This window comes from Sarcophilus harrisii, chromosome 1 (genome assembly GCF_902635505.1).
Source record: "Sarcophilus harrisii chromosome 1, mSarHar1.11, whole genome shotgun sequence".
In the NCBI taxonomy this organism is placed as follows: domain Eukaryota; kingdom Metazoa; phylum Chordata; class Mammalia; order Dasyuromorphia; family Dasyuridae; genus Sarcophilus; species Sarcophilus harrisii.
In genome coordinates this window covers 671,535,522-671,550,344 of record NC_045426.1, presented here as the reverse complement: position 1 = coordinate 671,550,344, position 14,823 = coordinate 671,535,522, and the positions used below count along the sequence as shown (strand labels likewise).

The 14,823-nt window shown below is 38.0% G+C and overlaps 1 protein-coding gene across 2 annotated transcripts in view; it reads left to right on the top strand.

Annotated features, from left to right (window-relative positions):
- The window catches only part of LOC116420809 (ceramide synthase 4-like), a 45,631-nt gene that overhangs the window by 17,853 nt on the left and 12,955 nt on the right, over window positions 1–14,823 (top strand). For both annotated transcript variants that reach the window (XM_031948295.1, XM_031948294.1), the window contains one exon: window positions 4,678–4,851. In XM_031948295.1, the coding sequence (XP_031804155.1) occupies window positions 4,679–4,851 (173 nt within the window). In that variant the 5' untranslated portion in view covers window position 4,678. The remainder of the gene's footprint in view (window positions 1–4,677; window positions 4,852–14,823) is intronic.

Below are 14,823 nucleotides of genomic sequence, written 5' to 3'. Positions count from 1 at the left end.
ATGTTTGCTAGTGTTCTCAACCCGATGAGCAAATGCAGTGCTGTAGAGCAAATCTTTGAAAACTTCCCACTCCTTTTCTGTTCCACTGATGCCAACTGTGCACTGGCTAAACTTTCCAAGTTAGCAACAAACTGTTCCCACTCAGAGAAGCGCTCTAATATGCTTACCTTAATTCTTCTGGTAGTCATTTTGCCTTGAGGCTGTTGTTCTTGTTGAATGGGAATATTTAGCTTGGAGAGGATAGGTCTATGATCAGTCTAGCACTCTGCATCACACTTTGCCTTGTCATTCTCACATCCTGTCTCTTTTCCTTAGAATCACATAGTCCATTATGGGGTTTCTAAAGCTTTTTCCACTCATGACCCCTTTTGCCTGAGAAATTTTTGTGGATCCCTATCTTAAATCTGAGTCATGGTATTTCTGGTAGCATTTATGCATGTACAGTGTAAAGAGTGCAAGGTTTTGGTGAAGTTACACGATGCAACATGGACAAGTGCTGCCAGAAAACACCTCAGATTCCTTGTATGTTTGATTTTGAATTAATATTTGATCATTGCATTCAGAAACCTTTTACAGTTGCCAAATTTTTCATGATTCCCACAATTACATGACCACATGTGGGGGCCTAATTCCCCATTTAAAAAGCTTTCATTTGTTAAAGCCAATGTTTGCTGCAAGGGCATAGCCACAAAGTTTTATTTCAGTTAGGTAAATGGAAGACAGTGTTGGTAAAGAGAAGGTCACGAGATGCAGAAGTCCTCAATAGTAAATGATCGTTGCCTTTACTGTTTACAGCTCCATTCTTCTCAAGGACTCCTTGCCATTTTTGGCAGTCTGAGTCTATACTAGCATTAAAGTCACCCAGAATTATAAGCTTGTCTTCCTTTGGCACATCGATAATGAAGGTCTCCTGGTCTTTGTAAGATTTTTCTTTGATCTCATCATGGTGGAAGCACTGGCCCTGATGATGTTGGCATGGCATTTTCCTGCAAGTGGTAATTGCATTGTCATGGGCCCATCTTCTTGGTTGGCAAACAAGTTTGTTGACTAGATTAGTTGATTTCAAAACATGCACCAGCTTCATGGTGCTCCCCTTCACTGTGACCACTCCAGAAAAAACCACGTATCCAGCTCTGACTTCAGTTAGGTGGCCTTTATTTGTCAGCCTTAGTTCACTCTGAGCTACTATTTAAATATGATACATGCTGAGTTCTCTTGCAACTTGAGCTTTTTGTCTTTCATGTCTTCTAGATTTTGTGTTGTCTATAAGTGTATATACATTCCATGCACCAGTCATGATTGGAATAAATTTTACAGTCAATTTATTACCTTCATTTGTATTTTGATTACAGGGAGGGATCCCCTTCTTGCTGTGGTTATCAGGCCAGGGGTAGGTAAGCAGACAATCGTTAGGATATCTTTTCTAGTCCTTTCCTCACACTAGGAGTGAGTAGAGCCTTAAAAGTTACTCAAACATCTACAGAGCTGCTGAATCTTAGTGCTGCTTCCAGTGAGAAGACCACCCATAGACTGGGCCACCTATGTGTGCGTCTTGTGACTACAGCTTCCAGTGTATCCACATCTGCTGCCTCATTATCTGGCCATTGCCACAGGATGATGAGTCTGAGGGCTAGGCTGAAAGCAGGTCTGGGGACTTTTGGGAAGGGTTCACTACTATTCCTAAAAGTTTTTTGCATTCAGCGTCCTGGACTTTCTCTATCAAGGTCTGAGAGAAATAGTGGCCAAGGTAGTGCTGGTAATCAATGAAATAATGTATATTTTGTATACCTTCAAGGGCTAAGGAAATGTCAATTGTTGGGTTTTTTTTTTTTTTTTAATAGCAGCAGCTGGTCCCATAGAGGTTGGGGCATTACATCACTCCATGTTCAGCATCCAGGCATTCTGTTTAAAACACATTCAGTCTTAAGGAACTCTGTCCTCTAATGAGAGAGAACGAGGGTCCCTGGTCTCACATTCTTTGGCTCATTAAGCCCACCACCCTGATACTCATGAGTAATTTCACTTCTTGATTCATTTCTAGGGCCTTCCAGAAAGGGAGGCTTTAAAGGTATTCACTTTGTTATATCAAAATATAAGTTCCTTAGTTACGAATCACACAGAGCTAGAAAAATGCCCCCCAACTACTATATAGCATCTTGGAACTAAGAATTGTTACTTTAAGCATGCTCCAGTAAGGGTTGGTAGTGCTGTTAGACTGGGGGAAAGGTTCGTATTTATGGACTTTCATTCAACACACATTTATTAAGTCAGGAGAAAATGTACATTTGGCAAAATAGAGTACTTTTAAGCTTTCTTGATGAAAAAACCAGATCTGAATAGAAAATTTGACTTAAACTATAAGATTCAAGAGAAGCATAAAAAGGTAAACAGGAAAGGGAAATCATAAGGGACTAATAAAGTTAATCAATTTACATTCATACATGAGAATATGATACTTGTAACTCATAAGAACTTTCTCATCATTAGGGAAGTTAGAAGCTATATATAGATATAGAGATAGATAGATAGATAGATATAGATATAGATAGACACAGATATAAATATATAGACAAACACAGGTTTGAGTTGAATGTGAAAAGATAATATCTAAAAAATAAAATTAAGGCGTGAGAGAGGAATGCACTGGGAGAAAAAGAAAGAGACAAGTAGAATAATATAGATTTTCTGCCAAGAAAGAGGCAAGAAAAAGATTTTACAGTGGAGGGAAGAATGGGAAGGTAAGGAGAGTGAGAACTTCATTCTCACCAAAATTGACTCAGAGGGAATGATATATACACTGAGTTGGGTATTGAAATCTATTTTATCCTGCAGGAAAGTAGGAAAGGAAAGGCTCAGAGAAGAGAAGTAGATTTGGGGGAATGCAATAATCAAAAGCAAAACACTTTTGATAAGGGATATGGTGAAAGGAGAGAAAGAGTAGGATAAATGGGATGGGAGATACAGTTATCAATAGTAATTATGAAAATAATTTTGAAGAAAATTTCTGTGATAAAGGCCTCATTTATCAAACATATAGAAAATAAGTCAAATTTATAAAAATAAGAGCCATTCCCCAATTGATAAATGATCAAAGACATGAACACTTTTCCTATGAACTAATCAAAACTATTGTAGCCATATAGAAAAAAATGTTCTAACTTGCTATTGATTAGAAATGCAAATTTTAAAATTCAGAAATGTTATCACATACCTATTAGATTGGCTAATAGGCCAGAAAAGGAAAATGACAAATGTTGGAGGAAATGTAAAGAAAATTAGACATGAATGCACTGTTTGTGGAATTGTGAACTGATTTAACTATTCTATAGAGCAATTTATGTCCACAGATGTATAAAACCATGCATACTTTTGACCTAGCAATACTATATTTTTAAAAGTCTAAAAGGAGATTTTTTAAAAAAGGAAAAAGGACCAACATGTATAAAAATATTTGTAACAGGTCTCTTATCAGGACAAAGAATTGGAAACTGAGGGGCTTCCCATCAATTGGGAAATGCCTGAACACATCGTAGCATGTGATTATGATGGAATATCATTGTGCTGTAAGAAATGATGAGCAAGATGTCCTCAGAAAAACCTGGAAAGACTTCTATGAGTTAATGCAAAATGAAATGTACTAAGTACCAAGTAACAACAATATTGTAAAATGATCAGCTGTGAACAATGCTGATATCCTCAGAATCACAGTGATCCAAGACAACTCTTAAGGACTTATGATAAAAAATGCCATCCATATCCAGAGAAAGAACTGATTATGTCTGAATACAGATTAAAGCATATTTTCTTTCTTTATTTATTTTTCTTTGAAGTTTTTTTTCCTTTTTAGGAGAGAGGTTCTATATTTTCTTTCACAATGTGGCTTTATTGGAAATGTTTTGCATGATTTCACTTCTGCCTTCTCAAAGGGGGAAGTGGGGAGGGGAGAAGGGAGAGAATCTGGAACTCAAAGCTTTAAAAAAAAGTGTAAAAAATTATTTGAAATATAATGGGGAAATAAAATACTAAATAATGAAAAAATTATTAAGATTCTGTTTTGTGAAATACAAACAGATGGAGTTGCAAAGATAAAAAATAAAATGATCTCTTCTTTTAAGAAGTTTATATTCTTTTTGAGATTATGTTTTTGGCCCACGGTTGACAAAGAAATGTGAGGCAAGATCACTCAACTTAGGTAAGAAAAATAAAAATTTCTTTTTGGAAATTAAATGCTGACTTGGCCTCACAGTGGCATCTTCCGAATACAAAATCTTATACATGAGATTCTTTTGTGAAAAGATAGAATTAAGTAGCTTTCTTATTAGAGAACTACTAACCAGCCATATCTTCTCTGTGGTCTTGAAGAAACAAAGACAAGTGTAACAAAAGGAGCGCTGGCTAAGAGAGTTGCATGATCCAACTCTAGACCCAATTTCTGCTAGTAAGATCCTGAAGAAATCTCTTTCTCTTTCTGGCCCTCAGTTTTCCTATCTGTAAAATGACTTCAAGGTAACTTGCAATTGTGACATTCTCTGTTTTTATAATCAAAGAATCATATACACTTACCCTCAGTTTACCAAAATGTTTTTAAAAAATTAATCAGCACATGATATTCCTTACCAAAGATGTGTTACCATTTTCTTGAGACATATTCAATAAAACTGTGTCTCTTGTTTTCAGGATGCTGACCAGCCTGTATGACCGATTTTGGAAGCAGGAATATTGGTTCCCTTCTCAGTACTCGTGGGCTGACATGGAAGATTCAAATGGAGTCATATACACTCACCCCAAGGACTTGTTAGCAGCTATTCCACTGGTATTTATCATATTAATTGTCAGATATAGCTTTGAGAGGTAAGTCAACTGTGAATTTCTCCCCATTCTTCATTTTTAAAAATTATTTATTTTTACATTATTTTCTTTTTAAATTTTGAGTTCCAATTGCCCTCCTTTTCCCCCACCCCTCCCCTACCCAATGAGAAGACAAGAAACATATTATAAATTATACAAGTGAAATATAAAACATACTCCCATACCAGCTATAATTCCCCCAAAGCAAGAAAATTAAAGAAAATGAGAAAATCATACTTCAATTTGTACCAAGAGTTCATCAGTTCTCTCTGTATGTGTGTGTGTGTGTGTGTGTGTCTGTCTGTCTGTCTCTGTTCTCTCTCTTTGGAAATGGATCACAGTTTTTCATCATGAATCTTTGAATACTGTCTTGGATACTGTATCAATTAGTCAAGTTTTTCACAGCTGATCATCATTACCACATTGATGTCACTCAGTCCAATGATCCCCTAGTTGTTCTCACTTTACTTTGAATCAGTTCATATAGGTCTTGCCATGGTTTTCTGAAACCACTCCCTTGTCATTAGCCACAGCACAACTGTACTCCATCACAATCATATGCCACAATTTCTTCAGCCATTCCCTCGCTGATGAGCAGCCCCTTGATTTCAATATTTTTGCCACCACAAAAAGTTACTATAAATACATTTCTAAATAGATTTCACTTTTTTAAACTTTGATATATTTAGTTTACAGATATAATATTGCCATGTCAAAGGGCATGCATAGTTTTGTAGACCTTTGGACCTAATTCCAAATTGTTCTCTAGAATAGTTAAACCAGTTCAGTTCTCTGTGGTCAACAATTCATTAGTGTCCCTGTTTTTCTCTCATTCCTTCCAGCATTTGTAAGTTCTTATAGATATGAGATACTACCTCAGAGCTGTTTAAATTTGTCTTTTTCTAATCAATATTTAGAGTATTTTTTCATATAGCTATAGTTTACTTTGATTTTTTCTCCTTAAAACTGCTTATTTACATCCTTTGACTATTTATCAATTGGAGAATTGATCTTATTTCTATAAATTTGACTCAGTTCTGTACTCAGCATATATATATGTATATATATAATATATATAAGAAATGAGGTCTTTGAGAGAAACTTGCTATAAAAATGTGTGATGTTACTTAATTATATATGGCACATTTTCCATGATATCTCTTTTTATAAGATCTGTTTTTGCTTTTGCTTTGTGTGAGATCATGATTCCTATCCTTGTCTTTTTTTAGTTCACTTGAAACATTTTTAAGTGTGCTCCAGCCCTTTAGTTTAACTCTGTGTGTATCTGTATGTTTTAAGTATGTTTCAAGTCTATCTCAAGAATCTAACAATTTGTTATTTGTTAGATTCTGGTTTCTAATGAATTCTGCTATCTCCTCCCATTTTATGGATTAGCTTATCCCATTCACATTCAGAGTTATAATTATTGTGTGTTTTCTTTCATCCCATTCCCTTCTGTTTATTCTTCTCTCTCATTTTATCTTGTCTTTCTATTTTATCTTGTCCCTCCTCAAAAGTCAATTTTGCTTCTAAACAAATTTTAAACAAATAAATGATTTATCTTCTTGCCCTCTTATTTCCTTATTGGTGTTATATTTCTATATACAACTGTGTGTGTGTGTGTGTGCGTGTGTGTGTGTGTGCATGTGTATAGACACCTACACACATACATTCTTCCTTTTTGAATCAATTTCATTGGAAGTGGTGTTCAAGCATTGTTTACTCCTCCCCATTTTTCTCAATTGTAAAAATTTTTCTTTGTGTACCTCTTTTATAAGAGAAAACTTTTCCCATTCTGCCTTGTTTTTCCTCCTTCTCCTAATTCATCCCTATTTCTCTCCTCTTTCTAATATTTTTTGGAGATCATTCCAGCAAAATTAACTCATATCCATGCCTCTGTCTATATAAAGTCCTTTCAACTGACCTAATAATGACAAAGTTCTTGGTAATTCCATATATTATATTCCCATATAAGAATATAAAGTTATACTTTATTGAGATCCCTACAATTACTCTTTCATGTTTACCTTCTTATTCTTCCCTTGAGTCTTCTTATATTTGAAAATCAATGTTTTTGTTCAGGTCTGGTCTTTTCATCAGGAATACTTGATAGTCCTCTACTTCATTAAATATCTACTTTTCCCTCTGAAGTATTATCTCAGTTTTGCTGGCTAAGTGATTCTTGGCTGTAATTCTGACTTCCTTGCCCTCTAGAATATGATATTCTAATTCCTTCAGTCCTTTATGTATTTTCCTGACTGTGGTTCCATGATATATGAATTGTTTATTTCTGGCTTTCAGTATTTTCTCCTTGATAGAAAAACTCTGAAATTTGGCTATATTCCTCGGAGTTTTAATTTTGGAATCTCAGGAGGTGATTGGTGGATTATTTTGATTCCTATTCTGTTCTTTTTTCTGGGATATCAGGATAGTTTTCCTTGATAATTTCTTGAAAGATAATGTCTAGGCTCTTCTTTTTGGATCATGGATTTCAGATAGTCCAATAATTCTCGAATTATCTCTCCTGGATGTTTCCCATATCAGTTGTTTTTATGATGATATAGTCCACATTTTCTTCTACCTTTTAGTTCTTTTGATTTTTTTTGTTTGTTTGTTTCATGGAATCATTAGCATCCACTTGTCCAGTTCTAATTTTTAAGGAATTATTTTCTTCAGTGAATGTGGTCAACTCTACTTTTTACTGTTTTCTTTTTTCATCACTTCAGAAACTGTTTTCTTCTTTCATCATTCATTTATTTTCCCAATTTTTCCTTTCCCTTTCTGACTCTTAAAAAACTTTTTGAGCTCTTCTATGAATTCTTTTTGGACTTGAGATTAATTCATATTTTCCATTGAGCCTATGAATGAGGTCATTTTGATATTGTTATCCTCTTCTGACTTTGTGTTTGGATATTCCCTGTCACCATGGTAACAGATTATGGAACCACCTGCTAGTGGCCGCTGGAGATCTAATTCTGGGCAGCAGAATAGATCCCTTCAAGTGACAGGATGATAAGGAGATTGAAAGGCAGTTGCATTCTCTGACCTCTCTCCTCTTCCTTCTTGCCTCAGATTTATTTCATTCCCAATTCACAAGCAACATCTGTGTCAATAAAGGCAGATTTGCAATTCCTTCAAGTGTGTTATGATTCATAGCTGTGGGGGGCTTTTGGAGAACTGACCTACCTCTTAATGGTACAATCCGCTTTTACCCATTACAGGCTTTCTGGGTTTCACACTTAGGTGTGGTCCTCAACAATTTCCCATTTTTTGTTTTATGGGAACATGATTATTTTCCCCCCAACAATATGGTCAGCAAGTTTGTGCAGTGGCTGTTATATGAGTCTGCATGCTAAGGAATACAAACAGCACTGTCAAAGTCTTTTCCATCCAATTCCTCTGGATGGTTGCAGAGTGAGATGCTATAGCAGCTGTTGAATCTTGTGAGAAGTAATTTGCTCTAATATCATACTAGTTCATCATGGAAGCAAGGTTTCTAACAAATAGAGAAGTAGAATTGTAGTCAGAGTAGGCAGTTTTCATAATTCTCGCATAAGTCTCCTGAGTCGGCCCTTTGATGTGTTGACCCATTTTAATTACCCCGACTGAAAAAGTCTTACCAGGTCTCTTCTCCCTTTCCTTTCCCTTGGGTTACTGAAGGAATTCTCCTGGGAAGATCCTACTCAACAAACAGCTCTTGAGTGCTGCTGCTTCTTTGTTTCTTGTGTTTCTTATGCCCCACGTTGGGTGCCATTTGTTATGGGAGCCACCTGCTAGTGGCTGCTGGGGGTCTAATTCTGACCAGCAGAAAAGATCCCTTCATGTGAGAGGATGATAATGATACAAGGAGACTGAGAGGCAGTTGCATTCTCTGACCTGTCTCCTCTTCCCTCTTGTCTCTGATTTGTTTCATTCCCAATTCAATACAAGTTCTTTTCCTTTCTATTTTTTTAAAATTTATTTTGGGATTCATGCCTAGGAATGATATTATTAAGTTAAAGGATATGCATGATATGCCCTTTGGGTATAGTTCATATCTTTTGATCATTTATCAATTTGGGAAATGGCTCTTATTTTTTTTAATTAATTTGATTCAGTCCCCTACACACTTGAGAAATACAGCCTTCACCAGAGAAACTAGCTTCAAAATTCTTTTTCCCAGTTACTATTGCTTACCACATTTATCCCCTGTTTAATTCTATTTTCTCTTTCCTTTCACTCTGACCCTCCTCAAAAGTGTTTTGCTATTGACCAAACACTCCTCCAATATGCTCTCTCTTCTATCTCTCCCCCTTCTCATATTCCCTTCCTCATCTACTTTCCTGCAAGATAAGATAGATTTCTATACCCATATTGAATGTCTGTGTTATTTCCTCTTTGAGCCAAATCCGATGAGAGAAAGGCTTACTCATCACACCTTCTTCTCCTCCACTGTAAAAGCTTTTTCTTGCCTCTTTATGGCAGATAATTTACACCATTCCACTTTTCCCTTTACCTTTCTCCAGTATATTCCTCTATTACTCCTTAATTTTATTTTTTAGATATTATCCCTTCGCATTCAATTCACACCTATGATGGTTTCCCAAGACTCTCTCACAAATCTTTCCTTCTGACCTTCCAAGTTGTCTTTGGTGTCTCTGGGCTGAGAATCTGGAACCTTCCAGTACATTCACTGATTCAGAGACTTGGCCAAGGTTAGAGGCCAGGGCCAGGGCTGTGATGCAATGATCTGCACTGAGACTGTGCTTTGGATTCCTACTCTGATGTCACAGACATTTCTGCTGACTTTCTAAGTTGTCTTCAGATAGAAAATGTTCCATTCAAATTTTTTGTGGGTTATGATGTTTTAAAATTTGTTTAGAGTCATTATTTAAAGGAATTTGGAGGGTTTGGGGAAGATCTGGGTGAGTCTCCCCTTTATTTTGCCATCTTGTCTCTGCTTCCCTCCAGCCTATTTCTTAATTTTAACTTTATGTTATAATTGGACTCTGAGGAATTGTTGTCCAAAGTTTCAGACATTCTTTTCTATTGTTTCCAGAGCTAAATCTGGGGATCTATAAGATTTTTCTGAATTAGCATGATCTTAGGAGAGGTGGGATCACTGTCCTGAATTTTGATCTGCGAGTGATCATAAGTGCTGTTTTCTGTTCTAGAACCACTGAGATCATCAGGGTCCCCACTTTCCTGTAGCCACATAGTATATGCAAATGTTCCTTCTTGTCCTGGGAATGCAGAGTTCTACACCCAATACCCAATACCCAATACCATCAAAGAGTGCCTTGTAATCTCCTTCTGACCACTTGTCCAATCCCCTGACTGTCTGTGGGCTGAGAATTCTGGGACTCATTGCCATAAAGACCTGCTACTGATTTGTTGAAGCATGGCTATTGGCTGCTTTGTGCAGAAGCTCTGTCATTGCTGGCTTGTGCCAGGGCTTGGTGCCTCACAGCATGCTCTGGATTGTGCTCTGCTCTCACCCCAGTGAGCAGACCTTTACTGAAGTTTCTTGGCTAGAATATTGTTTTACTTTGTTTTATTGTACTTTTGTTGTACTTTTATTGTTTTTGCTACTCCAGAATTTGTTTTGAGGCATTGTTTTAAAGTTGTCTGAAAGAGAATTTGTGAGAGGTCAAGTGAGTCTCTACTTTTACTCCACCATCTTGGCCCATCTCCAACAAAACACCTTTCCCACAAATAAAGTCAGATTTAAACAATTGGGAAAATAGTAATTGCTCATAGGTAGACCAAGCCAATATAACAAAAATTACAGTTCTACTGAAATTAACTTACTATATTTAGTGCCATGTTAACCAAACTACCAAAAAATTATTTATAGAGCTAGGAAAAATAATGACAAAATTCAAGAGGAAAAAAGGTCTCTGCAAAGAGGGGGTCCCAGCTTGGCTCTTTTATAATGGGAAATTTAGCTAGAGGGACCTGTGGGTGTAGTCCTAAACTGGCTGAGATCTGGGTGGGGCTGGGATAGGCCCCGATCTTCTATTGGAATTCAAAGGGACCAGGATTCCTGAATCAAAAGGTTCTTGATTGATAATTACATCAACTAGAAGGGGTTGGGAATCAGAAAGAAAGGAATCTTAAAGGGACCACACCCACATCAAGGGGATTATGGAATATTTTACCTGTCATATCTCTGAACTATGGAAGAATTTGTGAACAAACAAGAGATAGAGAGCATTATGAGATGTAAAATGGATAATTTTGATTACATTAGGTTAAAAGGTTTTTGCACAAACAAAACAAATGCAACCAAGCTTAGAAGAAAAGCAGAAAACTGGGGGGGAAATTTTAAAGTAACTTTATAATAAAGACCTTATTTCTCAAATATATAGAGAACTATGTCAAATATATAAGAAAACAAATCATTCTCTAATTTATTAAATGATCAAATGATATGAACAGGTAATTTTCAAGTTGAGAGTTAAGGCTGGAATTTCATTTTTGTAACAAAAATTTAGCTTTAAGTATATTTTTAAAATTATCGCTTTCTACTATCATTAATTAAAATCTCAAGATATCATATATACTTACCCCATTGGTAAGTTCCTTCAGGAACGAGCATTATGAGGAAAGACCAAGGCCAGATATCTTTCATTCTCAAGATTTTGTCATGATATCCCCATTGCAGGTATTATCCCTTCCCCCTACATTATAGCTCTTTTTTTTTTTAATCTGATGCATTCCTTAATTAAATGTAAGTTCCTTCAAGACAGGAGTTGTCTTTTTATTTCCATTTGTATCCCTAGTTCTTTGCCCAAAATGCTTTGCATGTGTTAAGCACTTAATAAATATTTGTTGACAAGTTGGGCAAGATTTCTCATTAACTACATTGGCTGCAAGTCAATATTTTGAATAATTGATGTCAAACTTTTTAAATCCTTTTCAGATCTAATTAGAGCACTACTGGTTTTACCACATTTAGCTTTCAGAGCACACCTTATTAGTACAATCTTCAGTTTGTAGGGGTTTTTTCTTTGTGGGAATTGTTTTAAGTGATTTGGCCTTTTTGTGGAATACTTTAGTAATAATTGTTATTAACATATCAATTCACTTACTTGGGTACACGTAAACTGCAGTAGGTCAGAAAAGAAAGAAGAAACAGAATAGTCATCATCTTTTTTTTTTCCTTTTTCCTATATCCAATAGGTCAAAAGTTCTTCTGACCCTAATCAATAAGGAAATTCTGTCATAATGTTGAGGTCAGGAAGCAAATGTTGAGGTGTAGACCACATGTTGACGTCTACATTTGAGGTACCTAAATGAAATTAGGGTTTAGTTAAGGTCTAGTGGTAGGTTTGGGGTACAGGGAGTCAAACAGAGTCCCCCTGCAACCCCCTTGGATTCGGCGCAAGGATACAGCGGTATATGAGGTCTAGTAGCGGAGCGGAATTCCCAATAAAAGCATTTATTGGCCCGGAGAGCTAGATTGATAAAAGAGGTTTATTATTGAGTTTAGGAGTAGGAGATAGGTGAAGGTAGAGATAAGGAGGGCACTGGACAGCGGGTCCAGTGGATAGAGGGTCCTCACATGGTGACCATGTTTGGAATCTCTGCAAAGAGGGGTTCCCAATGTGGTCCTTTTAAGTCGGAGACTTAGCTCGAGGGGCTTTGGGGTGTAGCCCCAAAGTTGGCTCAGATCCCGGTGGGGCTGGGACAGGTCCAGATCTTCTATTGGAATTCAAAGGGACCAGGATTTGTGAGTCAAAGGGTAATTTACATAAGTTAGGGGGGTTGGGAATCAAAGAATGGAATCTTTCCCCGCATCATTCCCCCCTCAAGCAGTTGGAACTTAAATTCATTTAAGGAAAAAGACATGGGGCAAAGTCTCTTATTGAGGCAGAATTGAAGATTTTCTCCTTCCAGGATTTTCCAAGTTCAGGGATCCCCTCTTCATTGCCCCCCTCAAGCAGTCACCTCCAAAGGCATGTGGGAAAAGGGGCGCTGATCTCCTCTTAACTGCTTCGAGCTGGCAAGGGTCGTAGAGATTTGGGGGTTCATGCCAGGAGGTGAGGTGTGAGGTGTGGGATTTGGGGATGGCAGCAGGGCATTTAAGAGGTGTTTGTCCTGGTCAGTTGTTTCCAGTCAGTTGTCCCATGTTTTCCAGACTGAAGGGCAGTTGAGAGTCCAAAGATTGAAGCCCAGATCTTGGGAGCAGGCTAAAACCGGGGTATCATCCAGGGTGGAGATGCAGCAGGAAATGCATCAGGCTGCCTGTAAGAACGCTGATGGCCCATCTAACAAGAAGTAGGAGAAAATGCTGAGAGCAAAAGATTATTTGTCAATAGTAAAAGTGTTAAGTAGCCTAGAGTTTAGCCCTTTCACTCCTAATTTCCAGGAAAGCCAATTTCTCCTGGGGTTGGTATTAAAGGGTGTGGACTAAGAAGTCAAGGTAGGCAAGAGGCCTATACATCTAGTAAAGATAAGAATGCAATTTAAGCTCTTAGAAATCTTTTAACTATGCTGCCTTTCTTTAAAAAGAGTTGGTTCCTTAATAAGCACGGACCTTGAGCCTTCCCTCCACTTTCCCCACTTTTATGGGGGAGAGGTAGAAGGGATCAGAGGGAGTGAATATCTCAGCACTGCCAACCCAGCTTACCGGCCCGGCCCCTGGGTGTTGGTTGTCCTGGGAAAAGGGAAAGGGGCCAACCCCAACCCTAGGGGAGCAGGAAGCTGGGGACAACGGCCCCTTGGTGGACGCAACTCCAGTGTTCCTCCTGTCGAACTCAGGGGGAGACGGGGTCCCCTCGGACAGTTTCGGCTCAGGCCTAATCTGGGAGGAAATTTAAAAGGCCTTTGCCCAGTGTTTTTTTTTTTGAGGAGGCAGAAATTGCCCAGAAGAAAAACTGAGAGTCTCAGGTTGGAGGAAAGGAAACCAACAAAACAGCTTTAGCATCAGCCAGAAACCTTGAGGTTTGACCCTGGAAAAAAGTTGGGGTGGTAGGTGGGGTCCTAGGTTTCCATTAAGGTTCATTTTTTTTCAGCTTTAAAAGAGACAAGTGTGCTGGTGTTTTGGCTCGCTGCTTTTGCCCCTGAGGGCACAAGTTTAATGTCCCAGGATTAGAAAGAAAAAAATTTAAAGGATGGACTTGTCCTGAAGAAATTGGAATTCAGCTAATCTATTCAAATTCAGGTGTTGAGATTAAGGCATTTTTTTCAAGCTCAGTGTTTGTCTCTGCATTGAGACGCAAAATCCCCAGGGATGGGGGAGGGAAGCCAATTCATTAAAACCGAAGACTTTTCCCATTCTATTAACCTTCATGATGTCTTGAAGGTGTCCAAGGCCTCCTAGAAGGCCTTTGCCAAGAAAACAAAATTCGTCCCTACGACGTCTGTAGGTGACTCCTCAAGACTCCGGTCTGCCAGCAAGCTCAAATTAGCTCAGATTTGGCCCCCTTATAGAAGGGGTGCTGTGGTGGGCTTGCCTGGTGAAACCTCCTCAGGGGCCACCATCATTAAGGGCAAGGAGGAAGGTGAAGTGTGCTGGGAGTGGGTGTGGTGTAGTAGGAGGGGTGGATCTCCATTTCAATAGCTCCTCACAACTCTAGACAGTATGCAATTTCTATGTCCGGGCCCCTGAGCCGTAGTGTCTCAAGGAATGGGGAGGGAAAAAGGCAGCAGGAGCGAGAAAAGCCAGACAAGGAAAGACAGACTTCTTTCCTAAAGGCTTCACCGAATTTTAAATGGCTTCATTTCCCATTAACTCATTTTCGGAGTCAAAGGAATGAGGGGGGAAAAAAAAGCCATCTTCTATGAGTTTAATTTTCGACCTGGTTTTTTTCCCCGCCATCATTCAAAGGTCTTTCTTGAACTGCAACCTGGCCAGGGTTGGGCCAGAAAAAGAACCTTTTTAATTGTTGGCAGGGACAAGAACCCAATCAGAAAATAGAACAGAGGGTGCTAAAAGCAAAAGGTTTTAGGACAGAAAATTAGGAGCATAAGCATTCCCACCTGTGGGTT